At 48.3% G+C, this 26,537-nt stretch overlaps 2 protein-coding genes across 2 annotated transcripts in view; one reads left to right on the top strand and one right to left on the bottom strand.

Moving 5' to 3' along the window:
* LOC119173502 (uncharacterized) overlaps window positions 1–26,537 on the bottom strand; it is a 172,661-nt gene that overhangs the window by 32,890 nt on the left and 113,234 nt on the right. The window lies entirely within an intron of this gene.
* LOC142803791 (uncharacterized) lies at window positions 10,837–11,773 on the top strand. The gene is made up of 3 exons (XM_075889820.1): window positions 10,837–10,915; window positions 10,984–11,193; window positions 11,257–11,773. The coding sequence occupies exons 2-3, from the start codon at window positions 11,053–11,055 to the stop codon at window positions 11,740–11,742; spliced, it is 627 nt and encodes a 208-aa protein (XP_075745935.1). The 5' UTR covers window positions 10,837–10,915; window positions 10,984–11,052; the 3' UTR covers window positions 11,743–11,773.

Genomic DNA, 26,537 nt, shown 5'->3' with positions numbered 1-26,537 from the left:
GTGATGAAATGGTCGCTGCCTCTGCCTCCCGGAGGCCGCTTCATCACGCGAGGCCTGTATGCGCAAGGTATAGTTCTGCCGCACGACTATACATGAGATGTATAGTTATACACCTGAGAATCACGCACGCATATATCTGCTTGCGTGTGTGTGGCGGAGAGCAACGGACCACTGACACTTCCTTCTTTCTTTGTGCTACGCTCCGTGTGTGCCACCGTTGAGGCCTCATGCGCAATGCTGTTTCCGCAGTGCATTGCGTAAGTATAGTTGGGCTCGATATCGCGGGCAACGCTCACTGGGGAGCACCAGCCAAAACCGCTCATATAATGGGCGCGACATGACTGACTACTCGAGCCCAGACAACGCCCGTACATTGTAGTGTAACCGATTTTTCTTTCAAACCACGTTGCGGTGCAATCTATATTATTATCTAATGGCGCTGCAATGTCCCAATGAGATGCACGCTCACGAAGCTTCCGTTGGGTGTGCTGTACAACAATGAACAACGAAATTATAGACTGGTTTAGCAATGACGCCTCACCATATATAAAGAAAATTGTCAGGTAAGCTAAAAGGGTAAGCTTCACCGCAGTTCTGCCAACACCACCTGGTGTGGTGTTGGGTCGACGAAGCAGGAGCGAGACAGACGATTCCATGCGTGAGATCATGCTGGCAGTTGGAGATCGCTAAGCGTTCCTCATATCATGTGTTACGATATTACAATGTTGCGTGCATAGATCATAAGGGCGATATTCCTCAAAGCTAGTATACACGGCTTTAGTGTCTACACCAACCTTAGTTTCATACAAATTCAGCTAGTGAAATTTTGGTTGCACTCACTCACTCACTCACTCACTCACTCACTCACAGATAGAGCCGCATCCTATCGCGAAGGGCAGTAACGGCTAGGAAGTGTACAAGCACATGCCTGCTTGCATAGCGACACAACGAGAATACAATGCCGCCTATTGTATAGTGAACTGGAACCACGCTTCATTTCAAAAGAAGCTAGTGAGGAATTGAGAAGCTGAACACGCAAGTGAGGCATCCTAAAGGCGTGTATGCGGGCACTCATACAGAGTGGCTGCAATGTTGTGCACGTGGAAAGGTGCAGCATTCACAAATGATTCCGTAATGGCTCGTGACTTCTCAAGTCAGTCGAGCAAACAATCGCAATAGGAGGGAGAGACGAAAGCGCAGGGAAGGGGAGATCGCACGAGAAGAGACAGTGTGAGCGATTGTTCCATTTGTCTAGACACATCTCGGAAGCTTTATACAGGCGGCGCAGCCTAGATTGCGAAGAGAGGTTGCGTCACAAGCCGGTTCGTTCAGATAGCATCGGCGCTCTGGTCAAAGCGTTTACCTTGCGAGATAACTGCCGCGCACTCGCATTGAACATGATTTTTTTTAGGTTAGCAGGTGCCTGGTTTCTAGCGTTTCTTTATTATATTTTTCAACCTTTTCAACGTGATCAAATGAGCACGTGATATTACACATAGAACAACAGTGGTTGCTGTTAAAGCATAGCATAGAAAATCTGACCCATGGTCCCTTCCGTATTTGTTCCACTGCCTATTGAAAATGAAAACCCATGATACTAAAAAAAATGAGTGATAATTAAGAGAAAGCGAGATTACGCAAGGTACAGACATATTCACTTTTATGTACAGACATCTTGTTTAACCACGCGTACAGTCATTTTGAATGCTTGGTAACCTTAATTAGCGTCCTACTGTTATCGCGATGACCGGGTATGTCTCTCGCGTGCAATACACGGCCAATTCATGTCACCTGTGTTCTGCTCTGACGTTCCCCGACGCAGCGATCATTTCGAAAGTCGACATCCCTGAAGCATAATTTACGCGAATTGACGTACGGCCTTGCTACTTCCCTGCTGACATGCGCTACAGATCTCACTATAGTGTGTGTGCAGGAGGTGAATTCGACTCTCCTGATGGCTTGGCCGCTCACCGATGCATACAGCATTCTTCATTGTTCTCGTTAAACATGGCTGTCCGGGTGATCACAATGGCTCCGAAACAGCCGGCATACTCAGCTGTAGTGCACATCATATAATTGCGGGTTAGATTACGACTCCGTGCATCTACAGCACAGCAGGAAATCGTGATATGCCTCAATCTTATGCCGACAGTAAAGTGCAATTTGAAGGCATTCACGGGCACCGTTTTCTTAATGCTTCCGGAGTTGTCTGTTTCCCTCATTCTGTTCCTCATTTTTAATGTTGTTTTTTGCCTCTGGATGTTTTTGTTTGGGGTCTTTCTTTTTCGCGTCTCGACTGCCAGGTCGCACGAAGTTCTCATTTGTTTCGTTTCTCTTCGCTTTACACAGCGCGCCTTCCATTAAGGCTGTCAAGCACCTTTCGCGCAGCGTTTCACGCCAGCTTTGTATACCACACGCCTGAACCGCTGCAGACGCAAGGTTGCTTTTTTCCGACGTGCGTGGCAGCCGTGTCCGGAAGCCTTCACGGCACTGCCAACCTTGGCACGCGGTCGCCGTGTCGAATGTGCCGGTGACTACCGTGCGACGCCTCTGTATCTCCGGAACAGCATGCACGGTCAGACAGGTCGTGTATGGGAGACGCGTGGTCCTCCGCACGACAAACTTTGTACGTACGGGAGTGATCGCGTGCGTTGAGACTTAGCAGGCGCTGAAACTCGTGTACATGTTCACCTGCATCAAATCTTGTTGCATAGTGGCTAAGGTACTCTGCTGCCGATCCGCGGGTCATGGGATTGAATTCCGGTTGCAGCAGCTGCTTTTTCTATGGAGGAGAAAATGCTGTAGGCCCGTGTGCTCAGATTTGGGAGCACGTTTAAGAACCCCATGCGGTTGAAATTTCTGGAGACCTCCAATACGGCGTCTCTCGTAATCATATGGTGGTTTTGGGGCGTTAAACCCCACATATCATCATCATCATCATCACCATCATCTAATCGTGCCGTATATACGCATTAGAGTATTAGTACATGTCTGCTGAGGTGCGGTTAAGAATGTGTGTCATTCTGCACCACTTCAAAGATGTTTTAGGTTCCACCTAAATATTCAATGGCTGCACATTTTCGAGCGAACGCCATCCGATAATGTTGATAATAATAATTGTTGAAGCTCCACGCCCCAAAACCACGATATGATTATGAGAGACGCCACAGTGGAGGGCTCCAAAAACTGCGATCACGAGGAGTTTTTAACGTGCATATAAATCTAAGCACACGTGCATCAAACATTTCACCTGCGTCAAAATTCCGCCACCACAGCAGGGATTCGATCCTAGGACCTGCACTCAAGCGCTGTAACGACTATAGACCACCTCGGCGGATTCGCGCAATGCGGAAAGCCAGTGCACTTTGGCGTTATTACCATGATCAACATTGGCATCATCTTCGCAGTTTTAGATGTCCAATTTGGGCACAAGGCCTCTCTCATTTCGCTGTTTGTGAACTTGAAATAAGGACTGGAGATCAAAACGTATCCTGAATTTACTAGCATCTTTAATGGCCTAATACCGTAGCCTAAATGGGGGGCGGTACAATGTTGTGGTGCGCATGACGTTATTTCGTCTTGCGCGCACATTACGAAAGTTTTGGGTGTCCTGGAGTTCAAGTGTTTCACCGATTAAGCTCCTGATTACTTGCCACCGGGCTATAGACATGCGATGCAGTGCACTTGTGACCATCAATTCCCACAAAATGTTTTTTTTTTCTATTCCTCATTCTCTCTCGCTGAAACTTGTTATTGGAAAGGCTAGTGGCAACGCAACCTATGCACGCAGTCTACCGCTAAAGAGTTCTGCGATTCACCGGCGGCGCGAAAAGCAGGGTCCTGCCTAAAACACAAGAGTGTATATTCGATTTCCTCCGTATACTATTGTAGTACCACGGGGCACAGATCCAAGGTATAGATCTTCAAGTGTTTTCTGGATTGATCTTGACTGTGTAGTTGATGATCTGCTCATTCGTTCTCTCCCTCCATCGCCCTTATAGTAACTCTGTCGAGAGGAATCGTAGAATTGACACATGTTCGCTGGGCACTTATTGCGAAATAGTTTTTTTTTTTCATGACCATCCTCTCGCTGAGCCTTGGGCTTAATCTTGCCTTGACTCGTACGAAGTGGCCCCTTATGGTCTTACACAAGTGGAGTGGCTAAATTACAACGCTTGTGTGCCTTTGAGGAATGGCGCTGGCAGATTGTACATTTGCCTTGGCTCTAGTATGCGCACACTCTACTATTTGCCTACGTCTACTTGACTACGTACGCACACACTCGAACGTACGGCCTACACGGAAGAGTCACGTGGTGGGCCACTTGCGTGCCCCGACCTTGCCGGCCGGAACGAACGCAAATTGAGGGTGGCCAGTGCGTGAAAGAAGCATGCACGTATACACTTATTAAATACACGCCGGAGAGCTGCTTAGGGGGTACAGCGGTATGCGCCATCCTTATGCGGAATTCATCGCGGGCGCCCTCCCGTGGCCGGCCAGCGAACCCAGCTCACCACTCAAGGCCGGTCATGTCCGTCCGAGCCATCACGCCTGCCACAAACGCTAACGTACGTACGAACGCACAGAAAGAGCGGTGGACTGCGCGGCGGCTGCAGGAATGCACAGTTGCCTCACGCGCAGCTTCCTGCTCCGCTCGTGCGTCACAGCGTCTGGGCGTGGACAGGCAGCGGTGCTGTTGAACGAGACGGGGCATCTGGAGGACGCAGCGTATAAGTGGACGGCGCAGTGCGTGTGTGAGACAATAAAGCACACACAGCTTTAGGCCCGTATTTACAAACGCTTATCGACTCGAAAGTCGACTTGAAGGGATATTGAGGACTGTGTCGGGTTGCGCTTTCTGCAACGCTAAAAGCCTCAAAGAATTCTCGAGGTCAAGTTTGGAGTTGAGGAACGTTTATGAATACGGGCCCTTGCTCTTTCGCACATGTACTGTTGGCCGCCGGTACCCTGCACAATGGCTTATTAACACGTGCAACCTGCACCGTTTGCCCCACCGCGGTGGTCTAGTGGCTAAAGTACTCGGCTGCTGACCCGAGAATCCCGGCTGCGGCGACTGCATTTCCGATGGAAGCAAAAATGTTGTTGGCCCGTGTGCTCAGATTTGGGTGCACGTTAAAAAGTCCCTGGTGGTTGAAATTTCCGAAGCCCTCCACTACGGCATCTCTCATATTCATATGGTGGTTTGGGGACGTTAAACCCCACATATCAATCAACCAGCACCGATTGCGCGCCCATTTGCGACTATATACGTAGGGCCGCAAATCTACATACTCAAGGCGACTGATGTTCACACTTGTGCGCGACCTGTATTCATAGCGACAGCATAATTCACGTCTGCTCGCATTGCATCTGCCCCGTAATATAAGCCGACGCCCTGTTTCTGCGCATGTGATTGGTCCAAAGGTTTGCGGCTACAGTAGAGCAGCCGCAAAATCCAACAGTGAGCGAATGACTAAAAGCAGTCGCTTTGGGACCAAAGCGGACATTTGTGACTATTCGTTATGCGTCTTACTTGATCGCGCGACCAGTTGTGCATGATAAGACGCACAATAGATGGACAACTTAGTTACTCGGAGGAGCACGCACACTGAGTCCACCACTGAATAAATTCTGCTGCTGTAGTTTTTTAAGCCTCAGACGCGTTGCTGCTTTAAGTTAGAAATCAGGCGCTCAGTACGGTGCAGTTTCACGTCGTTACCTTTCTCACTATCATGCTTAATATTCACCGCCTTAAGAAGGCGAAAGCACGAAAGCGGTGTACACACAGGACAATAAGATATAAATCGAGCAACGAAGCAAGCACTCACAGCCAACTAGTGCAGTATGTGTGCACGCATCGTGTGCCTCCACACTCGAGTCGTCGAGGGCGGTTCATTAACGCAGCGCGCAAACCCGTCCGACTTGTAGTTACTATTGACAGGCGAACTCGCTAAAATATACGCGAGCGAATGTGTTAAGTGTGTGTACAGCCGTAGCCAATCTATGCACGCCATCTTGAGCTCCCATTATGCTGCCCTTGTAGAGCACAGCAAAACAGAGCGAGGGAACGGAAAGCTCGTGGTGTACAATAATGCTCGCTTCTTCCTGGTCTCTCAGGGAGAAGGCTGCAGAGTTCTCTCTCTTTTAAGACACGAAGCTGTATACCGTATAGCGAGCGCTTGCAAGAGCATCGTGAAACGACCCTGCTCCCTCGACGTAGCCGGCGCCTTTTGTTTTCTCTGTTGGAGGCACCTCTTGCACGTCCCTGGGGAAGTGATCAATGAAAGGTCCTTGTGTCCAGAGGCGCCTGCTCACGGTGTGCCCTTCTTCGGTTGCGCTTTTCTATATCCCCACTTGCTCGCTCGCCAGTAGACGCTGTCGATTGAGGCTTGACTGCGTGAGCACAGGGGTCACGACCGTGCATCAGCAGCAACAGCAGCAGCGACGCACGCATAGAAGCATGCAACAGTGCCAAGCGGATCTGCGCGTACGTGATGACGAGTTCCGCATCCGCATCGGCAACAAAGAAGAGCGCGTGTTGAAATCTCTCGAGTGGGTTTGGACGTGAGCTAGGAGTCGAGGCGAGGAGTGATCAAGCGCGCGTACCAAAACTATAAGCTGGATCGATAGCCGGAACATATGGGCGCAGGGAAAATGAAATAACAACCTTCTATGCGAGTTATGCTTACATAATTCGAAACGATGAAAGGTCTCTGATCGCTATGATTGGAGAGCTGTGTGGGCAAGCTGCAATGAATTGTTGCTCAATGTACCTAATTTAACACTGTAGGTGAAATACAGTGTCACGAAAGAAGCAAACACCCCAGACGTATGCATGAACGTGGATTCTGATCACAGTGAGGTGTAGTGCGAAGAAAACTGGACAAATGGAAGACGACACAGGGTGGACGCTGAGTGTTAACTGAAGTTTATAGAAAAGGAGAAGCGAGGTTTCTTTTTCAATAAACTTAGCAGTCAGTGCCCGTTCTCTGTCTTATTTCCCGTGGCCGTGGTTTTACGCCCTGGGTCTGTCTACGAACATATATACTAGCTGAATGGTATTCACTTCGTCTGAATGGTGAAAAACCGCACCCAATAGTACATTCGCGTTTGGATTGGTCTATTGCCATTTTATTTATGGTTCACATGTCCGCGCATGAACAGAATGATAAAAGATCAAGGAAGAATGACAACCGCTGGAACGACACTGCAGCGCCACACGTGTCTGGTTTGCCGACACAACAATGAGGACCGTGCTATTGGTTAATGTGTGTGATCTGCGTACGTGGTCGCATCTGGGTGCTTTCGCTTCTTTTAAGTGCAAAACATGACTACAATTGAAGTATGTGCGCTGACGCCTGTTTCTTTTTTCTATACTCGCTCGTTGGCACAACGGCAGCACAGTTTCCGCGATTCCATAAGGCCAGATTACAGGATCTGGCGTTGAATAATTCGCGCGTAGAAAACATCCGCTTAGTGCGTGCTAGTTTAAGCCCGCAGTCGTGTAGTTTTAAGTCAAGGCGTGCGCAGTGTACGATCGGCGAATACTAAAGAAACTAGCTCAGGGACGAGACGCATAGAAACGCTGAGCAAGATCCACTGTAAACTTACGGAGGGTTCCCTTACACTTTATAGAAGGAAGGAGTGTACGGACACTTGTCATGGCGCGCGTGAGGTGGTTATATACGTGAGCGCATACAAATTGTCACAGTACACGCGTCGTATACTAAAAGGACACTAGCCTGCGCTGCATGCAAGGAGCTGTTTTTGCGTACCGCAGCATCTCCCGCACCGAGAAAGCCTGAGAAATCCAGTGTCGGATGACGTGGTCGATGCCTTTGCGTGTCGCCACTCGTTTCATGCTCACGCGTTGGCGTGCGCTATAGCTCCTCGAAAAATCACGGTTTAGATGAGGTACTTCGTCTCACTCATAACAGTGATGCGTCCGTTGAACGCAAGGAGAAGTGGACACGCAGGGTTCTCGGGGAAGTTTCGTGTCGAGGTCGGCGTCAACGAAAATGCTATGCAGTTGAAAATCACGTTGCGCACGCTCTCAGTCTTGTTAATCTTACTTCTTCTCCCTTGACAAGTAGGCTTAGAAAAAGATATCAGATAACACAGACTAGCTTATCGAAAGCTACAGATAGACTCAATTGTATAGTTGCTCGAATATCAGTCCGAAAAGATTCATTCCTTAAGTTCCACACATGGAGTACAAGAGGTGACTCTGTATAAACTGTACTCATATGTACAGTTTCAATTAAGAGGGCAACCTCGATAGCGATACGCAATGCATGACGTCAAAGAAATAATGCACCAGCTCAAGACACGGGCACACAATGCAAGTGTAATCAAATATCTACGACCAGAGTGAAAACCTAAGCTTCTACTGACAAGTAGACAGCTTTTCAACTTAGGGAGTGTTACCGTAGACGTATGCACAAGCTAAAGTTTACAATAGAGGTGTCTCGAAAACTTACTTATGACTTGAAGTGCGGAGGGGCATATCGCGCAGTTCCGGAAAACTAAAAGAGTCCTATAGTGTCACGGACGGCTATTTTCGGCGACACCGCGTCACGGCAATTCACGGGCGGCGTACTCCCCGACTGACCGTGAGAAACGTCGGCACATGAAAGGGAACCGATAAGTGCAAAATGGGGTGCTCTCCTTAGAACGTCGCCGCCGACAGTTAATCCTTTTGTAACTGGGGCGACGTCTACAAGGTCGTAGAAGACCGCGGTATACCCCGAAAAAGGATTAGACTACGAGACACACCGGCTAAGAGCCAAACGCTTGACCGTTCCCACGGGGAAAAGCGTGAGAAACGCCCTGGTGGACAAGCCGTATGACAACAACCCGACAGGTTGTCACTCTCGCTAGTTGCGCGTTCTCTCCCAATTAAAAAAGGGGTGGGGTCGAAATATTTTTGGGGCGGAGTTTCCCATCAATTAAACGCGCATGATTGGACCCAGGTAGAGGTCTCTTGTCCCTAAGGAAGAGAGCGAGGAGACACGAGGGGGATTTAAGCGCAGGAATTTGCCCTGCTAGGCAGATTAGTCGCTGACCAAGATGGTGTAGAAACAGATCAACAAGCATCTCTTCTAGAAGTTTTTAGTGTGGCTAGGGTGGCTAGAATGGGGAGGTGTGATGACTGCGGCGGCGGCCTCTTGCCTAGCGAGGCCCCTCTGCGCGTTCTCGCCGCTGGGGGGAAATTTGGCGCGTCAGTCTGGGGCGCTGTTGGCATGTGCCGACTGTGAGCATGTGACGGAGCAGCGCAAGTAAGCTGTCGCTGTTCGCGAAGTACGGCCTGCTTTTTCTATCGCTTCCCGATTTCTTGAAGGAGATTATGTAAGCGGTTGTCGTCGATTTTTGAACCGCTCTGAAGAATGCCGTCGACGGGGGAAAAAAACGCAGAGGTGGTGCTTTGTGCCAGGTTGCGACGCCGGCTACAAGTCCTGCGGTGAAAGACTGTCTCTCTTTCGTGCACCTGCCCGTGAGGATGAATTTGAAAAGTGGGCACGTGCCATACCAAGGGCCGACAAGCCACTGCAAGAGAATTCTGCAGTTTGCGAAAGGCATTTTGACCCAAGGTACGTATGGAATTCGTACATGTTTAAGCATATAGAAAAGTTGAGGTTTCTACAAGTTAACACACTGACCCGGTGTGACACACTGGTCATGAGCAGCAGAAGTGCAGTGGAAAGAGCCAGACTAATTCAGATGATCGGTTGTTCTTGTACTTACATTGGCATGTTGCTCCACGTGGGCGCGTTTTGCGTTCTGCCTCCATCGACCCGCGGCTAGATGTGTGTCACCTAACGCTGCAGCACATGCATTAATTGTTGTTTCGTTGCTTGGAAATCCGAAGTGTCTTCATTACAGAGGCTACGCTCACTTTTTATTATGTTTTCAGGTTTATCATGAGACACTACGTGCACATTGTGAATGGAAAGGAGGTCCATATACCACGCGATGTGCCTGCCCTTAAGGAGAGTGCTATTCCAACAATTTTCCCGAACCTTCCAAAGTATATGACGAAAACTCTGCCAAAAGAGAGGAAGAGGAGAATGGGACAGGGCTCTTCCGTGCCTGCAAAGAAGAGCCGCGAGGACATTGACGATTCAGAACGCGAATCGGTTCAGCTCATTCCTCATGACGAACTGGACATAGTCAACGATGAAGTACCTCGGAAATACTTCATTTTTGGTCTTCGACTACCATCGGAGTATTGGTCACGTCAGACATTCCAAAACAAAAACATAGCGAGCTACCAAACAGCTGAACATCATAAAATCAAAGTACCTCCTGTTGCCTTCAACAAGATAGCTGTGTTCGAAATTGGAGAGCGAAATTCACCCTCCTGCACCATTTTCCTGGCTGGCCACCTTCACTGTCAGCGCACCGTTGAGTCTGAGGAAGAGGCCCAAAGAGCTTCTGGTGTATGCAGAAAAACTATCTGTGTGTTGTGGAGTGGGAAATACCAGCGAGTTTAAGCGATTAGATGTGTCTGACTGCACAACATTGTCAGCAAATGGCCTGTTCTCCGCTGTGTGTGATGGATCTGTGTCACAAGGTATGTTGTGTTTTGGTACATACGTCTTGGGCATATCACAACTGTGAAAAATTATTTCATATACTTCACATGTCGCCCATTTTGATGTTTCTTCCAGGTATGCCGGCCCATATGCCTCAGCGGTGTCTGAAGTGCAGAAAAGTGAGGCGAATCCTCATGGCTCGTTTGCTGCGCTTAAAAAATAAGGTGCGACGCCCATTGGTAAAGACAGCGGGAAGGAGATTGAAATGTGCCGTTCGCACTTTGAGGAGGCGGAGTAAGAAAGTGCACACCCTTCATGAGGTCGTACGAACGTTACGACAAAGGAATTCCTCTATCAAGGAAAACAGCTTTGAGGCAAAGGTAAGGTGCTGTATTTTTACATATTTAGCGTCATAAATAAAGCTTCCTGTTTCGTGCATTTGTTTCAGATCAAGCAGCTTCCGAAAAAGCAGCAGTATGCAGTCCGAGCATGTTTTGAGGCATCGAAGCGGAAATCCATGCGAGGATATCGATACGACAAAGCGTGGCTCTTAGAGTGCATTGTTTTAAGGATCAACAGCCCGAGCTTATACGAGCATCTCAGGGCCCATAAGATCCTTATACTTCCAAACCGTTTCTGCCTCCAAAAGTACATCAAGGTATACGATTACAATTTTTTTCTTATTCAGCATAATTTAATCATCCTCATCTTGCATTCGCAGGCCTTCAAGGCATCTTATGGCTTTAGTCGCAAGCTTCTTGAGTGCGTGAAGGAGAAGGCTAGTGAAATGAATGAAATGAACAGACATGGCGGCCTCGTTATAGACGAGATGAAACTTTCTACACACCTGGACCTCAAGTCATCCATGGATATTGAAGCAGAAGCGTGTAAGCCAGCAGAAGCGTGCAAAAAGTGGGACATGGGGGGCCTTCTTTACCCCTCTGTCCGTCTATATAGTCTAATCAAAACCCTTGAGGATAGACTAACTCGTGCATTTAGCACCACGCACTTGCACACCAAAGTAGTGAAGGATTTTTTGCGCCTAGCAGCCAATGTGCCACAAATTGGCTGCAGTGAGCATTCAGCTTTTTTAACAACATCGGTTGTCAGGTTCTACAGCATTACGCGTGTCCATTTTCTGCTGAAAGGACTAAACCAGCATGCTGTGCAGAATAAAGCCAAGAAGGTGAAGCCCTGTGTTATGTAATGTTTTAATGTACTGTTTCCAATAAACTTGTATCAAGCCACCAGTCTTGTAGTCTTGTACTTTATTGCATTCTTCTGCCGCACTGCATAAAAACTGCATTGACTTCCACTCTTTAAAGTACTATTCCAATCGAAAATGTATAACAAATATGCGAGCGACACACGCAGGGTTGTTGCCACCTGCTGGTCTGCGGGAGAGATTCCTCTAAACTATTTTTGGCGTGACAAGCGCGCCCACCTCGCAAGAAGTGGCCGCGAAACCCACGCTCTGTATCGGCTGCGTGGTTTGCGCTTGTAGATTACACGTGCAAGTTTCTCGACGTCAACAACATAATTGAAAAGACTACAGCGGTAAAACTGAGCGCGGTCGAATCATTTACCCGCCCAGAGGCAAGTAGACGACGCGAGAAAAGCACAGCGCCCCCACCGGCAGCGCCACCGCGCGGCAGGAACGCGCTTTTGGGCCAGCCTCCGGAGGCCGGTCATCACACCTCCCCATTCTAGCCACCCTAGTGTGGCTCTGTATCGGCTGGCCACCTAAACTTAGCCGTTCGTCTAGTTGTGACGCGATATCAACGTCTGCAACGTAGACATCGGGACTTCGCCTCGAGTTAGCTCAACCTGCTCGAAGTCACCTGCAAGCACTAGCCTCCCGGAGCCACCAGCGTTGCAACACCGCCGACATCGCAGTCGTGCCAGAACTCTCTTCGACTTCTCGCTTCCGATCGTCGGGGACACAACGCTGCCGGTCATCACACGTATGCCTTCACCTGTTTATATCTTCGAACTTTCTCCTCCGTCGTTATATTGTTGTTAGTTGTGTAGTTTGTAATAGTTCTCTCTCGTAAGCTGATTTATTGTTTTTGTTATATATCTCTTTAGTTGTATCAAGTGTCGATGTATTTTGTTAGTTCTATTGAAGTGTTGTATGAGATCCCGTGTGCTGCAATATCACTAGAGTAAAGTTTGTTTTGTTTTCCCACGTCTCTGATCTCTTCACTGTCTCTGCTTGCGTACGGAACGAACCAACCTGCTGTCATTCCCGTCGCCGACTTCGCGCTGGCGACGCTAGAGTGGCAGCTTGTAACATATAGGGATTTCCCAAATCAATCCACAGGTCTCTCATGCTGACACAGACGTCCTGGGGATTTTCCATGAATGTCTTATTAAGCAAGACCAGGAGGACGTGTTATTGGGACATGGTAAATAGAACAGACGTGGAAGTAAATGATGATGGATATGCATGGGAAATATCCGCAGATGTGTACCAGGGTATGGCCTGACGCATGTGCATGTCTTGCTGGTGCTCTCCACAAATTTACCTGGACTTACAGGCGGATACTGAACTGTGTTGGAAGGTTGAAATCTAGCAGTTGAAGTCATACAATGTTTTGGATAGGTGTCGACCGTACGCACATTGGTACGAGCTGACCACATGCGGAATGTGTGCGCCCGTGCGTGGTTACAGTGAAAACAGGAGCGTGCCTTAAGCGCAGCTGGCCAATGACCGTAGCTCACGTTTTGTTGCTGTATTCTATTGTTCTCAGCAAAGCGCACGTATTATTGTTCATCTGTGGGGAACGCAGGTCGCAACGCAGAGTGCTCGGACATACCAACGTGGGAATGGAGCGAGAACGTTCTTGTTGTGTTGCACGGAGTAAGTAAGCTCTCTCATCAAAGCCAGAACAACAAGATCCGTAGGGAGGAATTTGAAGCTGTCTCTGTATACAGAAGAATGGACTCTTACACTCGCAAAGCTCGCTCAAAGTCTCAACACTCAGCTGATAATGCGCTTTCCCACGCATCTTCTGACACGGTGCGCTGAGTCTAGCAGTAAAGCAGAAGAAAGAATCCGCTAGCCGGAACGTAACGGTATTTTGCATTTCCAGGAGTTACGTCTACCGCTGAGAGTGAAGAAACAAAAGTTAGAAAAAAAAGAGACTTCGTTGCCCAAGTTTAAGGTCGTCTCCCACGATGTTTTTCGGACATTCCATGTTCTTTTCCACACCGGTCCACTTCAGAGCACATTGATGAGATGATTGTTTTGTTTCTCTTAAAGCGAGGGCCACCTTCTTCCCAAGCTCCTGGGAAAGGCTTCACCCAACACAAAATTAAAAAGTTGTTGGGAAAGAAGTTTTTGTGTTGTAAGTTTTCCTGGATACCATCCTCGTTCTTGACCCTATACGCAAAATAAAACCTTTGAGACAATCACGGAAGACGAGTAGCACAGCAAGAAAGCTAAAAACGTGAGAGTTTGTTTCATCAATGTGCATGTGTGCTTTGTCAGTGTCACCGGAAGTGACAAGACAATGACACCTCCGCGCGAAGGAACCTGCCGGTTCAGTTGTGAACGCGTAACGCAGTATGCATTCAACGATGTTGTATACGCTATATTTGCCGACTATTCATTCTAGAGCGGAAGTCTGTGAGGCGTCAAAAGTGGCGTCTGTGTTCGTCACAATATGTCCGAAAGCCATTGTGCCCGCCATGTGCGTCGAACTTTGAGGGAACCAGTGACAACCAACGGAGCGCCCTGCGTGTGCGTGATGCAGGAATAGCCGTGTCAGTTGACGTCATTCCAAGGATAATCAGAATGTCGGGATACACCACGGGGGAAGGGGGGAGAGGATGAGGGAAATAAGTTCTACGCTGGATCTTCTTTCTGGCCTATAGTGCAGGACGTGCCATTCATCTTGATGAAACGAAGGCATGGACGGCGTTCCAAAAGTGTCACGGACGTACGATTGTCGTCGGACGCTGAAATGAGACCTCACCCCCAACCCACGCCCCCTTTCTTCGTCGTACTTTCCCACACCTGCCCAGCCATCTCTCTCGTGTCCAGCCAAGTGTGGAATGGAGGAAGCGATACGATCGTGTATAGACTCTTATCACGCACGCAGTCTATAAACGGAGGGCGCCGAGGAAGGGACGTGTATTTGAGACGGGTCTCTTTGTGCGGTACGTCCATATACCGTGCAAGACATCGTCGTCGTTTGTTGTATACGAAGAGTTCGTTTACGGTAGCACCTATACGCCATACATGCACGGGGCGGATCGTTCTCCTTGCTTCCTGCTTGGTTTATAATGGTACCCCCTAAGATATAAGGACGCTCAGACTGCTATCCCTGGAACGCGTAATGAAGGGGACAGCTAAGAGGTGCAGTGAGGCTTCTGCCACGGGACACCACACTATTCGCCAAACAATGCGGCCAACGCGTATGACGCTATGCACAAGCGGTTATGATGCAGCGTTTGCAGCACTTCCACGTTTATGAAGCCGTGGATACTGATCGGCTCTCGTTGCAAGCTTTAACGCCCAACCGAACAAAGCGAAATAAAAAAATAACAGAAGAAGCACGGAGTATATCACGCGGTCAAACGATTTGCCACAGTCGACACCTTGATCTATAAAGGATACTCTTCACATGCAAGGTCTACTCTGAGGACTACCTCTATTCGTGGGTGTACCATGCAGATACATTTCCGCATCACTCTGCTCAGAGATGGCGCCTTTAACGTTATAGCAATGTCCGTGCGAGTTCGGCTTCACGAGAATGTCTCCTGACGTCGTCACCGAACGGCCGCACAATGTCCTTTTATAAGAAGTACGCCTTTGTGCTTATGTACAAAGTTCCAACGCGACACGGTATGTGTCGTGTGATAACTATCCGGAAACCATCGCGTAGACGACGCGAACTCGAAAAAAGATTCAATCGGCATACGTGCAAGATCGTTGCCCTGCAGTTACGCAGAATAATAAAGACAACACACAGCACCTCTGTCGAAATTTGACGCGTGACCGAGGTAAGTTGTTTATTACACGAGCTCGCATGCACGCCCGCGGAAAATCATCGCGCCAGAGAAAAACAAAAATAAATAACTCAACGCCTCCTCGTAGACGTGTTCACGTCTTTCTCGATACACCCTTAACGGCAAGGCATTCAAGGTAGACACCCTAACCCGCCATCGTGATGATCAGCTCCGCGAAGCACTTTATATATACAGCTTCCTCAATAACCCGAATCGCTATCAGAAAAAGTGTATATACGGAAGTCATTGACGCATTCCATTCAGAGCCTCGCAAAGAAATAGCTCCATTTCTTCCGAAACAAACACGGCGTGCTAGCCACGTCGCAAGAAACGCCGTATAAACACTATAGAGGAACTGTTGTGCTGGCAGGATGCGCACGTGCCTTCGGACGACTGTATCATGCAGCGGGATAGATTTGTCGGATTCACGCGCGCATCGAAAAGAGGAACGCGCGCCAAGAATGGCCTCTCGAATAGCGTCTTCCTCTCAAGCATGCCGGACCATTCTGTGGTGGCAGCCAGAACGACTCGTCGCTACTTTCGCACGATGTATGGGGTGAAATGCGTGTGCCAAGCCACCGGTTGGCTTGAATGTACCACCGTATAGTTCTACCCCGCGCTCAGCCAAGCGTGCCTATATCGAGGAAGAATAGAGAGATCTTCGCGTGTCGTCGTCCGAAGTGCACGTCGAAGTCGAGCGGCGCTGCGCATTGACTCCCTGGGGGAGATCTTTTTTTTATATATATACGCACGCCAGTGTTATGTTGATGGACAGGAGAAAATAGACGACACAAATAAAAAATATCATACCGTGTACAGTTCATACGAGTGGTTGCAGCGGCCATATATGTACCACACACAAGATGCATCTCTATAGACAAGCGGACGGGTAATTACGCCACTAATTCCAGTACACAGATGCTTCGCCTTTTAGACATTGATAAAAGGAGAAAGACCTGCTTGTGACCCCGGATAAGCCTATATACATGGCCTAACGGGAAGCAGCGTCAGATGCACTGCGTCTATAAAGACCATTCAAGAGGCGTCCCTTGTGTATGGTGTCCTCTACTGGTGGCACGCAATGTTGTCCTGCAGTTCTTGTGCGTGGAGCTCACGAAGAACGCATCAACTAACACGGAGACCCGACATTCCCGTCGCGACGTATCTGTGTCGTTCGTGGAAAGCTGTCGCCACCGCATGCATGCAGGGATTGGACAAATGCACGCTGGGAGTGAGGGTGGTGCTTGGGCTTCCGGAAAGGGATGGCCCTGTAGATTGCCCCCCTCCTCGCGGGCTGCTGCGCAGAAAAGCAAGTGACAAAAGAAAGACATAAACCGCACCCTGTCATTGTTTGCTGTGTTGCCGTTTAGCGAGCCGGCGTGGGGTATATTCGTAATATACGTGTCACCTTTGTGCGCATGCGCGGCTGGGACGAGAGGCAGGTGCACGTGACGGGTGATGGGTGAGAGCTCGGTATTTATAGACGGAGTTTGAGGGTGGCTGATTCTATCGAGGCAAACCATCGACGGAAGCGTGCGTGCGTACACTGTGGTAAATATATATATATATATATATATATATATATATATATATATATATATATATATTGTGAAGAAGAAAACGCATCGTTGGCAAGCAACATCGCCTCCGCTTGGGCACTGGGTCCTGGGCTTCGCTCGCTCGGCTCGTGCTGATCATCGCCTGCATCTTCTTGACCGTTGCTCTTTCCCGATCGTGTTTCATCGTAGGACCACCGTCGCAACAGTCGCCAATAAACCCTTTTTCAATATATATATATATATATATATATATATATATATATATATATATATATATATATATATATATATATATATATATATATATGTGTGTGTGTGTGTGTGTGTGTGTGTGTGTGTGTGTGTGTGTGTGTGTGTGTGTGTGTGTGTGTGTGTGTGTGTTCAGGTACGGGAGGGTCTCGATCGTTGTCGGCAATCATAGACTAGCACGAAACAAGATACGAGACATTGGCGCACATGTCAAGATATAGTGGAGCGAAAGACCCGTAGCCGGAAATCGGAAGCTCGCGTAGCTACCCCCGTAGACGAGATGTATTAGCGTGTGTCAATCACACGAAACTCGAAATCAACACAGTTTATTCTTTATGTTTTTAGTTTTTTGCTAAACATATAATTGAATGAACAAGGCTTACTTTCCAAAGGCGCACGAGCTATCATAAATGCAAATCATGCCGTTCTGTAGAGAAACAAGAGTACCAGCGCACATCCGTGCGAAAATTGAAAGCTTAAGCAAGTGTTCGTGCTCACGGCTCTCATGCGACGCTTGCAAGAAGTAGAGCACGACGCCGCAGTGGGGGCCAGTGCAGCTGCATTACGGTGTAAGATGAAAAATTGTATCTTACACCGTGAGCTGCACATCTGCGATGGCATCTCGCGCTTACTTCCTCCGTTAAAGTCAAATAACAACTTACGTCAGAGTGAAAGCTCAATGTAGACATCTAAAACGACAATGTTATGATCAGTAGTGCCCTACTTACCGAGAAATTAAGGTAAATGTGCCAGAATACATTCGCCGCAGTAGAACATTCTCAAAATGATACCGATGACGTCAGACGAAGCGCCTACAATTAATCACTAGGAATTGATCTAGTTGCAATTAATAAAGAACTTTCCGTGCATCAAGAGACGCTATGAAATGCTGCTTGTTCGTTTCTTTGGTTCATGGAAAAAAGAACCGCTGGATGTTACTATGGTAAATGGCGCGAGTGGTTCGAAAATTCAATTTTCGCGTGGTTACACTGGACAGGTCATGCCATTTAGTGGAGCCCAGCTGATTAAAACACGTCTACCATCTCGGAGCCAATGGCAGGAAATTGATCAATAGCTGTTGTTGCTGCTGTGGCTCCCACTGCTTTCGTTCTGTCTACTAGTGTCGGCTACCGCGCAATAAAGCCGGGCAAAGTTGTGCACGGTAACAGTGACGTAAGTCGGTCCGCTTTTTGAGGCGGGTAATTTGAAGTGCGCGAACCCGATGCGAGCCACTAAAACGTGAATTTATTTGAAAATACGCCGTTCCTTGGCACAAAAGTAACACTACGAGGTTTCTGGACAGCTATTTCAACAATCAACGTCGACTTAATAATTGCCTTTGTCCCTTTAAGCATTTCAAGAAAAAAAATTTTCGGCCGCTACCAGCGAACAGTGGTCGTCCGCCCAGACAATGAAGCGTAGCAGCATTTAATGACAAGTAACGTTAGTAAAAGATGCGATTGTCACATCCAAAAAGGTCGACTACCTATGTCTACAATTGGAAAAACGTGATGAATTATTGAAAAACGGCGCATACAAATGTATTTGCCACCAGCACGCCTTTGAGGGCAGCATTTCTGTATATTTACTTGCGCCCGGCTACAAGGCGGGCACATTTATCCGGTACTCATTCGCTTACATCGCTTGCTTAGAATAATCCAGTGCAATTTAAGGTTTCCCATAGTAGAGTACCCTGTACTCTAAATCGTTACCCATTTTTTCTACCCCCTCCCCCCGCTTCTGCAGCAGTGTGTGCTCTGAATTGTTGAGAACTTTTTCTCCACGCAAATATGATGCTTATTATTGTTCTGTCTGGACGGCGCTGGGTGGCTCACTGTACTCCCATAGTTGAGTTCCAAGTACTCGACATCGTTGAACACTTTTTTCTAAACACGAACGCGGAAATGATATCAGGACAGCTCAAAGCTCTCCCATAGTAGAGTGTACCGTCCTCTAAATCTTCAAACATTTGTTGTGAACCAACATGTCCGCTGTCCCCGTAGTAGGGTCTGTAATGAACCCAGAATCGTCCACCATGTGTTCTAAACACGCACTAAGTAACCAGCGACTAATTACGCAACCACGCGCATATGTACTAAATATCACACACCCGTGACCGGTATCGATGCGCTCATTCATGGCTGGCAAACATCATCGGACGACTGACAGAGCAAGACAATAAGAAAGACAGAAAAAGAACCGAGGCGGCAGGCATAACGCTTCCCGATGTCTCGGCCGTCTAAAACTGCCGGATGCGACAAGAACTCCGAGCAGGTGAGCGATCGCGTTCGCCCACTCGCACAAGGGGAAAAAAAGCACGCTAGCAATGGTACAACAAACAAACACGAACAAACACGACGGACATCTTTCTCCGAGGTGGTCGCCTCGGGTCCGCTTCCTGCAGGCTCGGCCAGCGGCTAAACCCGGTCGCCGACCGGAAGGAGTCAGGCATCGCTTCGTTGCAGTCGGCTACGTAGAGGGAAGGTTTACACGCGTGATTCTGGCATATACGCCTATCTGGCCGGAGAGACGGGGTCGCAGGAATAGACAGCCTGCTTCACTAGAGTGAAACAAAACCATCGTCCGTCCTTCTCTCGCGGCCAGCAACGGAATCCGAGAGACAAAAAGAAAGGCGGCGGGTGCGCGCACGTTACACTACATTGAAACGGCTTAACCCGGATCGAATTCACGGGCAACTTCCTGCTTCGCAGAAGTGCCGCCCGCTCGCGGTTTATGCGAGTGTATTTAGGCGTTGCTTTCTTGTTTCGCCGACGGCATGGTTGTCATACGCGTGCATACACGCGATTGACGCAGGACAAACCTCGACGTCGTTCTTGTGCGCGCATTAATACAAACAGTTCAGTGACCTGCACGCGATGTTCCGCTACCGCTGCATCGGATTTCGGCGGCTGAACCAAAAGTAGCGGGTTAGATCCCGGCCGTGGCGGTAGCATTACCATGGATGCGCATTGCAGGTTCGGAAGCGCCTTAAAGAAATTCAAGTGGTTGAAGACTCCGGAGGTCACACCTGTGGCCTAGCTGCTTCATAATCGTGCAATGTTTTTTTGCACGGAAATCTCCAGAAGTTATTTTGGGACGAATCCACGATGTGAGGGGCTTCTGCTCCAAGCAAGGGGATAATGCTATCTGGCACGTCAATACAAACATTACTCAACTACAGGGAAGGTGGGGTGGGTGGGTAAAGTCAAAAGTGTTCTTTGGTTACTTTCCTATGAATACTTACGGAAGCATGGCCTTAGAACTTTTGCCCCCCCCCCCCCCCGCACAGGCATGATTAGTTCGCGTAAGTACGAAAGAAACTGACGTATATTTGCCTTGCCGATGAGGCTGAATAAAATGGCACAAGTTCATGACCTAGACCAGAGAGCTTAAAAGCACAGCCAAGGTACCTCAACATGGTACATGAGTTTAAGATCGTGTAGCCGAAGCTCCTGCTGCTTTCGAAGAGATGCGTCATGGGCCGCTAGTGTGAAACCACATACCGCCAACTATATAATCTATTGATTGAATGATACGTGAACTTTAGCGTCCCGAAATCACCATATGAACTATATTATCGGGAAGCTGTGCAAAACATGCGCTAGACAGAACAGCCGACACCATCTTAGAAACTCACGCAGACGTTTATTTGGGCCGCGTGAGCGCCGAACGTACAACATCGCTTTTCGGTTGTTTTTTTTTCTTCAAACGAGCTCAGCAGCACGCTGGCATTCTAGCGCAAAACTCGTCGTCTTCTTCGGACTGGCTGAACGCGGCAAGTTAAACAGCATGTATTTGGCCCTGGCCTCGTATGCCAAAAACCGCTTATACCTTCTATTTCCCAACTGACGGGTGCGCCTTCTGCGCGTGGAGAAAGAGCAGACCGCCAACAGTGCACCAGCAAAGGCAGTCGTTTTGCACTGCGCCGCAATACGAACGGCAGAGAGTCTGCACCGGCGCGCACTCATTGCGACCGAAAAGCACTGAGAACAAAGCATTGCGGTCACCGCAGAACGGAGCAGCTCCTGCGGCTGCTGCGCCGTGGCGGTGGTCACCTCTTTTGTTCTCGCCGTTGGGCGACTTTCGAGTAAACCTCTCGGAAGTGCGTGGCCATATGCGCGTAAGTATTCAGCCGGGGTCAATGCACCAGGTGCACGGGTACGCGTATACTGCGAACGCTATATCGCGGCAAATGTGCGCCGAGTCAGCGACGCGAGGCAAACGCGCACTCGTTGCGCAGTCTTGACCGAAATAAAGTGGCAGCCGCGTGGAACCATATTACTACGCACTGTGTACTCGAGGGCATGTCGTACACCCTAAGACAAAAAAAAAAGGGGGGGGAGCTGAGAGAGGGTCATTCGGCATTATTTTGCATCCTGACATGACTCGTATATTACACTTTTTGAAGACACAGGCTAACACTCTTAGGAGACCATTATTCTCTTGTCGGGAAGTCGCAGGAACCAAAAGAGAGCTGGCGTGTGGCAAGTCAGAACCCATCGAAAAGATTAACATGTACATTGTTTTATTACCCCAGCGTGTAGCGCGGTGCTTTTCCGTACCGTGCAAAGCCCCGCGCCGAGGTGGTCTAGTGGCTAAGGTACTCGGTGGAGGCGAAAATGCTGTAGGTCCGATGGAAATTTTCGATGGAGGCGAAAATGCTGTAGGTCCGTGTGCTCACATTTTGCTGCACGTTAAAGGAACACCAGGTGGTCGAAATTTTCGGAGCCCTCCACTACGGCGTCGCTCATCATCACATGGTAGCTTTGGGACGATAAACCTCACATATCTATCAAATCAACCCGTACCCTTCAAAGCGCAGCAGCAAAACTTCCAATCGCCGTCACATCAGGGAGAGTCACGCGTGGCCCGAGTATACAAATGTCACGACTGACGTCATTGGTAGAGAGGCGCGTCGTGTCACTGCTGGCTCTGGCGTAGCGATAGTAGCAAAATAGCGAGAACCGCAAAGTGACGAGGCGTTTCGTTACTGCTGTACCCTAAATGGTACAACCCAGTAATTGACACTGAAAAACAAACAAAATACAGCGGTACCTAAGCAACTCAAGGCTAAATTGTTTCTTTTCGTTGAAAGTTCTGGCGTCTGTATAACGCCATACCTGACATTTCTGACCACGTGAACGTATATGAAAGTGCGCTATTACGCATTTTTGGCGCAATACTGCTCAGTGGCGCAATGTGCAGTCTTATTGATTGATATGTGGGGTTTAACGTTCCAAAACCACCATATGATTAGGAGAGACACCGTAGTAGAGGGCTCCGGGAAATTTCGACCACCTGGGGTTCTTTAACGTGCACCCAAATCTGAGCACACGGGCCTACAACATTTCCGCCTCCATCGGAAATGCAGCCGCCGCAGCCGGGATTCAAACCCGCGACCTGCGGGTCAGCAGCTGAGTATACCTTAGCCACTAGACCACCGCGGCGGGGCACAATGTGCAGTCGATGCCAGAACTTTAATGAGCGCTATGTCTGAGAGTGCTGCGAATTTTTCCAGCGATGTGTGATTGTACTGATCGAGCTGCACAGCACAACTTGTCAGTGCTCTGCTTGTGCTGCTCGCGCACGCGCAATGTGATTGTGGGTTCACCATGACAAAGGCGTGGCCAAATGCACACCATCGGTTAAAGTTGACGCATGCCACAGGAACAGAAAAGTCTCGTGGAGACATCAAACAAAACAAAACAAATGAAAAAAAAACTATTCCTAAAAGCATTACGCGAGCTAGAGGTTATCGCAACGTCTCCAGCAACCTGATTAACCAACGTGCGCGACGAGATTATCCGACGACACAAACAGAACGAGTGCCGAAGACGATAAACACACTGTCACAGAGGCTGTGTCCCCTAAGTTCTTTCATCACTCTCTTTGTGTGTGTGTGTGTCTCTCTCGCAGTGACGACGATGATGATGCCCAAAATGGGTTTTTATTAATGGTTGCGACGACTCCAAGCGCGGGTGTCAGACTGCATCGACGTGGGCGTTTCTCGCCCCCAACTGAACTGCGAAGGCGCCACCTTTCACTGAAGCCAGGGCACGTGCGGAGCACGCGTGTACGTCCTGGGTCGCACAGCGTGGTGCAGCGTTCGAGACAAAAGCGGCAACGGGACAAACCAGCCAGCCAGGACACGGAAGACGCATTAGGGCGAGGACGCTTTCGCACCCCTCCGGATGCAGGGACAACCTCGGAAACAAACCGGATCCAGCAGGTGGGAAGTCACATCACGGAAATAATAATAGTAATAACAATCAAATAAAAATTGCGCCCGCGAGAAGACCGAGCCGTCGACGTCCTCCACCTTAAACACCACAGGTGCGAGCGTAAAACACACGAACAGCGTCGTCATTCGTCCTTGCGTTGATGCGTCGGTGTTTTTTGTTCGTTTGTTTTAAAGTATATGTATGTACGTTCACTTGTGCTTCTTTCTATATCCTTTGACGGTTTCACGCGTGCGCACCCACGAACCTAATGGTCTACGTAGACGAGCGACGCCTGCAGCGCACTATAGGCTTCCCGTCTTCTCGACAGTTGCCGTCGGCGGTTTACTTGCAGAGAACACTGAATCACATATGCGTGTTTCAAAGGGAGTTAGAATCCAGGAAACAAAAACTAAAGCAGGAAGAGCTAACACGGCGAAGCGCGCGACTCAGGCTTGCGGAACGCATTGCTGAAAAAAAAGGTGACGCCCACGGAAGTGTCGACACCCACATATTTTTTTTTGTTGTTTCGGCTCTCTTTCTTTTTTCTTAAGTGTTTAGAGGTGCATATGGAAGCTGACTCTCCCACAATCATCACGTCGCCAAAAAGAAAAGAAATATAACATCACGCACTCTCATACAGTTAGCCGCATCACAGTGCTTGCATTATGTATCTGTACTGTATTTCTATCAGTTTCAGTATTGCGATGCGTCGCGTAGAAGACGAATCTCCGTTCACTTTATTTTCTTCGCACACTATTTGCACTTACCATTATTATACCAAGGGTCAAAAAAAATCTCTGGATGTTACACAGAGCAGAATGCCTTAACGTCAGGAAAAACCAATAATCGCATGCTTCAATGCATTGTTTTCTTTCACGGCCCTGTTGTGCTGTTAGTGTAATGGTTTCCCGTGAGAAAACCCAGAACGAAGGATAAATATGAAAACGAAAATAACTATCGTTCTGTTTTTAACCTGAAAAAAAAAAGCTCCATAAGGGGCTTTTTTTTTCAGGTAAAAAACAGAACGCAGTCGTTATTGTAAAACGCAGTCGTTTTTGTAAGAGCGTTAGACTTTCTAGCTAGGGCACCAGACCTAATCACCCTGAAGCTTATACGCCTTCGTCAAACTAACAACCTTCATGAGCGCTAACCACCTTGGTGAGCGCTTACAGCCACCTTCGGTGTGAACTTTCAGTAGTGTGTATGCAAAAAGACATCAAAAGAGAAAGACAGAAACTTGCAGTTGAGTGATGTAAGGTAAGAAACGCGCCTGGACCTAGCAATCCTAGCAGTGGTGTGCTGCTGTTTCCATGCGTTCATACCCGCACGTCTCACATTCTTTCATGATAAATTCTTATCAGCTATCTCAACCGTGGCCTTCGAAATCGGCAACGGGGCATCGTCAGCTAATCTCGGAGGCCATGATTCAACAATCTGTCATTCTAATAGTAATGACCTTTGCCCGATTCCATCTTCTCTCTGTAGAGTTCCTTCGTTCCTCTTCCCTACTTGTCAACAATGAAGCTTCCAAATCGAGCAAATGACCATTCACTCGCTCATTGGGATGAGACTACTTGCTTGCTTCTTAAAAGGGCCCGGACATTGCAAACGTAGAGTGTTCCTTAGAATCTCTTATCATGTGTATCGTGTTCGCACGCCTACCTTTATGAAGGCAAAGCTCCTTAATGTCGAGGCTTGTACGTTTTGTGCGCCGTAGCTGTAATTTCGATCACGCTTACGACGAAGGTGACCACGGACGACGACTTCATTGTGCAATATATGACGTCTCAATGTGTTCCACGATGCATTTCGAACGACTATAGTCGTTCGAAATGCATCGTTGGTTGCATTGCTGGTTGTCTCTATGGAGACAACCAACAACAACCAGGGGAACGTGCACAGACCTCGTCTTTGGCAACTTGCGGCTAGATCCTATCCCACAAAGCAGCAATGATTAAGGAAAAACGAAATTCACAGCTCAATGAAAAATCGTCAGATCTCACGTACCTGGGAATCGACGTTATGCGAAGCATGCGGAGGGAAGGGGACCGTATTGCAATTTTTGTGTGTGACACGTCATAAAATGACGCTAAATATATGGACAAACGTTGCACGCACGGACATGTGTTGAAGAGTTTCAGATGTGTATATAACCAGTTAGTTGCACTTAAGCAACGATGCCAACTGGAACATACGTATTAGCAACACCAGAAGTTGATACGAAGCGCTGATGCTCGCGAAGATGCTAGCCCTGAACACTGCCACATAAATCAACTTCAGCGCATGGCAACTAACCACAATTGACGTTAACCCGATGTGACGGATGTATGAAAGGAGCACATGTGTAATGTTTATAAAAATGGGTAGGCAGCACTGCAACCACTATTGAACGTTCCACGAAGATTAACATCTATTTGAAAAATATAGTTTCGAGACCTGGCGTAGCTGTGTGGTAAAACGCTTCAATGCCACGCAGTATGCTTGGGTTCAGTTCCGGCTGGTACCTTGTCATTTATTCATTGGATTCGTCTGGTTGACGCTACCGATTTCGGGTATTTCTTAATGCTCGCACGTTAAAACACATCACTTATGGCCAAACCTTGTATATAACTGTACACCACTTTTTCACTCATTTGCATACGTGAGTGGGCAATGTCACGGGTGATTTACGGTAACACTGATCGATCCAACTGCTTCTTCCGCTCAACATCATTCACGTCGTGGGGACCCCGTGGTTTTCTTTAACATAAATCAGTGTAGTCATTGGTTACTAGCTCAACTTTCGGTCATAATGGAATGCAGTTGACGGTGAATGTCATCACAAGTGTGCGCAATATAGTAACACCTCACCCGGTATCGCTGGCGTGAGAAGACGATAAATTGAAAAAAAAAATAAGCCCACGCAGCTCGATTAGTCGCAGCTCTGTACGTTTCGCAAGACCTTGCGTAATTTTGGC

Source organism: Rhipicephalus microplus, chromosome 3 (genome assembly GCF_043290135.1).
Source record: "Rhipicephalus microplus isolate Deutch F79 chromosome 3, USDA_Rmic, whole genome shotgun sequence".
NCBI classification, from domain to species: Eukaryota; Metazoa; Arthropoda; class Arachnida; order Ixodida; family Ixodidae; genus Rhipicephalus; species Rhipicephalus microplus.
This window is presented reverse-complemented; position numbering and strand designations above follow the sequence as displayed.

Excerpts from the sequence above, each read along its gene's own strand:
- LOC142803791 (XM_075889820.1), top strand. The coding sequence starts at position 11,053 with ATGCGAGGATATCGATACGACAAAGCGTGGCTCTTAGAGTGCATTGTT. Across the intron at positions 11,194-11,256 it reads GCCTCCAAAAGTACATCAAG|GCCTTCAAGGCATCTTATGG; the intron begins GTATACGATTAC and ends TTGCATTCGCAG.